A 3,884-nucleotide genomic window follows, 5' to 3' on the forward strand; every position below is an offset into this window, starting at 1 on the left:
AGCATGATAGTCACTAGGGCTGTGCGATATTGAAGAAAAATGCGATATGCGTTAACTCATTAAATAATGCGATATTCGAAATGCGAAACGATAATGCTTAAAGTGCCACATGCTCAAATTAAACTGGTGAATAAATCTCATTCTGATTCTGATTCTAATAAGAAAGCACCCCTACAACAACTTCTGAAAGTGAACGGTAGTGTTTTACTCGAGCATTACATAAAAATTTAATTTGAACATTAGTGTAATCATTTTAACATGAGTTTAGGAACTGAATAATACAAAGGAAAAATAAAACTGCTTAGTGTTTCCTCTTTGAATTCAATATGCACTGATTCTTATTTAAGCTACAACAGTTATTTAGGTAAGAGCAGTGAGTGATTTTCTCTTTGTCTTTTGTTCATGGCCCCAAATATTGCAAGCTGTAGCGATATGCATATTGCGATATGTACATTTGCGATATTTCGATAATTTCGATATATTGCACAGCCCTAATAGTCACTCACTGTAATTGTATTCTTTAAAGCGTAATTCACCTTTGAAACTACCACATCTGACACAAGATTGTGTGTGTGTGATAGAGGAGTGAAAGCTGGTGTTTTACAGCATCTGAAATGCTGAGGTAAGTTTGTAATTCGTAAAGACCATCATGAAGCTGTCCTGTGTGTGTGTGCGTGCGTGTGCGTGTGCGAGAGTGAGTGAGAGTTTGTGTGTGTCTCCTCTGCAGTGTGCTGGCGTTGTGCCACGCTGTGAGCAGAATGGCTTCACAAATTCTGAAACACAGTTGTATTGCTTTTTTTACCAGTTGTGCTGTATTTGTACTGGGTTCTCTCACACACCTATGCCCCAAAGTTTTATATGTCATTACTTTATGTATGTATAGAGAGAGAGAGAGAACAAGATTAGTTTTATTTGATCAGTGTATCTTATATTATTATACATAAATCTATCAATAATATATTTAAATATATATTTTAAAAATGTTATTTAAATATTCTTTTCTGTATATAGAGAGAGACAGAGGTGAATTATGTATGACTGGTATACGCACACACACACAGTCATTATACCTCATATGTTTATACATAAATATATCATTGATATGCTATTACTTTGTGTGTGTGTGTGTGTGTGTATATGTATATATATATATATGAGAGAGAATAAGATTTCATTTCATATTATTTGATAAGTATATCCTGTTTATACATAAATATATCAATAATACATACATATATCTATTACATATTTACACACACACACACATACATGAAACATGATATATACATGAAAAACATTGAATTATATTTAATGAGTCTATTCTATATCAATTATATATTTTAACATTTAAATAAGATTTATATTTTTCTATATAAAGAGAGGGAATAAGATGATTTATGTTTTACCAGTATATAATATATACATTTTTACATAAATGTATCATACATCTTAAATAAATTAATGATATATTTAAATATAATTCATCTTATTCTCAGTGTACCTTCATATTGTTTGTGTGGATCTTATTCTCTCTTATTCCCATTCTCACATGGGATCATTTATCTTTCCTGCCACTTTCTTTCTCTCTCACACACACACACATACACATACACATACACATACACACACACACACACAAAAGCCCATCCCATGCCCTCATTTAGTTCTGTGGGCTCAGTGTAAATCTGTAAAGAGAGAGGGCTGTGATTTAATGTGACACAAAGGACAAATGGAGGTGAGGAGGAGCTGTTCACAAAACCACTAACATCTCGTGAATTTCTTGAGCATCTCTCGCTTAATATAATCAGAGAGGGCTGCTTTCTCTCTTATGCTTTTTATGTGCTGCTAACAGTTCATTTGTTCAACTCTTGATTTTGCATAATACAGGTCCTTTATATCTTCAGAAAGAATCTCGTAATGGTAGGCTATAGTAGCACAGTAGGTTTCGTAAGTTAGATCCAGGCGGAGAAAGTGACGCCGGTGCGGGACAGCGCGTGCTTCATCACGTGAGAGCACAGCAGCAGCCTCGCTGCAGCGGGACAGGTGCATCCACGCGCAATCCAACACACACACACACACACACCCCGAAACTGAGCCCGAGTGTGGATGTTCATACAGTGACAGACATGTGTGTTTGCTGGAAGCGTGTTTGAGCGGGGAACACTAATATCAGCTGTGCTTTCTTCATGAGGTAAGGCTACGTGTCTTTGTACTGTAATATGTACAGATGAGATGATCTCACTGACACGCGGGTTTTTCGGTTCAACATGATTTCACAAGTTCTCAGAGTGAGTTATTACGAGTGCTCTCTTTATTGTTCTTGTTGTATACGTCTGCGCCGGGAGGTCTGGAAGTGTTTTGCGGTGAGCTGAGTGTTCTCTCGTGTTTCCACTGCGGATTTCTAGTGCTGGATTCGGTGCCGGGTGTTTTTCAGTCCGCCGCTGGAGCGAGAGCTCTTATTAGCTTTCGGCTAATTAATCTGCACATTATAAGGTCTGATCAAGCGAGTATCAAGCTGTTCCAGGGATTTTCTAAGAGAATGTGTTAATGAGTTAAAGTCGGCATGAAATCAAAATGGACTTGATTTACTTTACTAGCGCACATTGCTAGTCTTGATGTGAACAATTAATCCGCTGAAAAGAAAATTCACATTTCTCTGATGATACTCATCTAAACCAGACACTTTAATATAGGCCTGTATGCAGTGTTGGGCTAGTTACTCAAAAAATGTAATAGGCTATATTACTCATTACTAGTTACTCCTTTCAAAAGTAATTGTATTAATTTACTATTACTTTCTGGCAACAGTAATTAGTTACACTGCTTCTAGTTACATTACTTTTCTTTCACGCCCCACATAAGTTGCATATCTTCCCCATAAAATTCTTCTAAAATGTTAATAATATTTTTCTGCCTCATCTTTTGACCAAAATCCACATTGGATTGCAGTCAATAGTTATTAATAGTAACGTTTAAGTAAAAGTGTATGCTTGAGCTAATTGTAGCTATATAATTTCTCTGTTATACCCATATACGATTATATTCCATGATGTATTTTATCAAAAGAAATCATATAAGTTCATAAGAAAATGTTTAATTCGCTAAAAAGATTTTATACAATTTATATCAGGATCAGAGGAATGTGGGTGGGCAAGCCATGTAATGCCAGAGTAAAGTAATGCTACAACTACCATAATGCCACAACTTCTATCAGTGTTCAGAACATCTTTTCTCCTGACAAAATCAATGAAATGGCAATATTTCCATCCGCTGAATGTAAGCTTTTTCATATTCCATATGCCTGCTGCACTGGTGACTTCATGTGCCTGTGCAAGTTGTGAAAATTATGAAAATAAATCTAGGAATTATTGGATTGTTGGACTTCAAATCAGTAGGGGTTGAGGCATCAAAAGTAACTAGCTGTTTTATGGAACGTAACTGTAATATTATTACTGAAATCTTATTAGTAATTAGTTACACTACTAGTTACTTCAAAAAGTAGTTACTGCAAAAAGTACTAACTTGTTACTGCCCAACACTGCCTGTATGTATATTACAAGCATGTAGTTCAAAACTAATTCATACATTGGGATTATCTATCTGTCTATCTATCTATCTATCTATCAAGCTGAAAAGCATATAATGGGCAATTGAATGTTTCATTGTGACAACCAATGCCATAAAAACTATGACAGCCTGCCCCCAGGTGAACGTGTGTTCAGTGAACTGTTTCTATTTTCCTGGGAAATCACAGTCAAAATGTTCAATAGCTCAACAACTAGCCTTGGTGTCCTATATGAAAATAAGTGACTATATTTGTGGGAGAAATATAATGCAATGCAAGCCAAACGTTTCCCTTGTAGTTTTTTTTTTTTTTTTTTTTT

General features: G+C 35.4%; 1 protein-coding gene across 2 annotated transcripts in view; it reads left to right on the top strand.

Moving 5' to 3' along the window:
* Positions 1–1,698: 1,698 nt before the first annotated feature.
* LOC107655919 (glycine receptor subunit beta-like) overlaps positions 1,699–3,884 on the top strand; it is a 32,154-nt gene continuing 29,968 nt past the window's right edge. The window contains exons 1-2 of one of the 2 annotated variants that reach the window (XM_016443553.1): positions 1,699–1,735; positions 1,888–2,191. In XM_016443553.1, the coding sequence (XP_016299039.1) occupies positions 2,187–2,191 (5 nt within the window). In that variant the 5' untranslated portion in view covers positions 1,699–1,735; positions 1,888–2,186. The other variant, XM_016443545.1, reaches the window with a different exon arrangement.

Source organism: Sinocyclocheilus anshuiensis, unplaced genomic scaffold (genome assembly GCF_001515605.1).
Source record: "Sinocyclocheilus anshuiensis isolate Anshui unplaced genomic scaffold, SAMN03320099.WGS_v1.1 scaffold85, whole genome shotgun sequence".
Classification (NCBI taxonomy): domain Eukaryota; kingdom Metazoa; phylum Chordata; class Actinopteri; order Cypriniformes; family Cyprinidae; genus Sinocyclocheilus; species Sinocyclocheilus anshuiensis.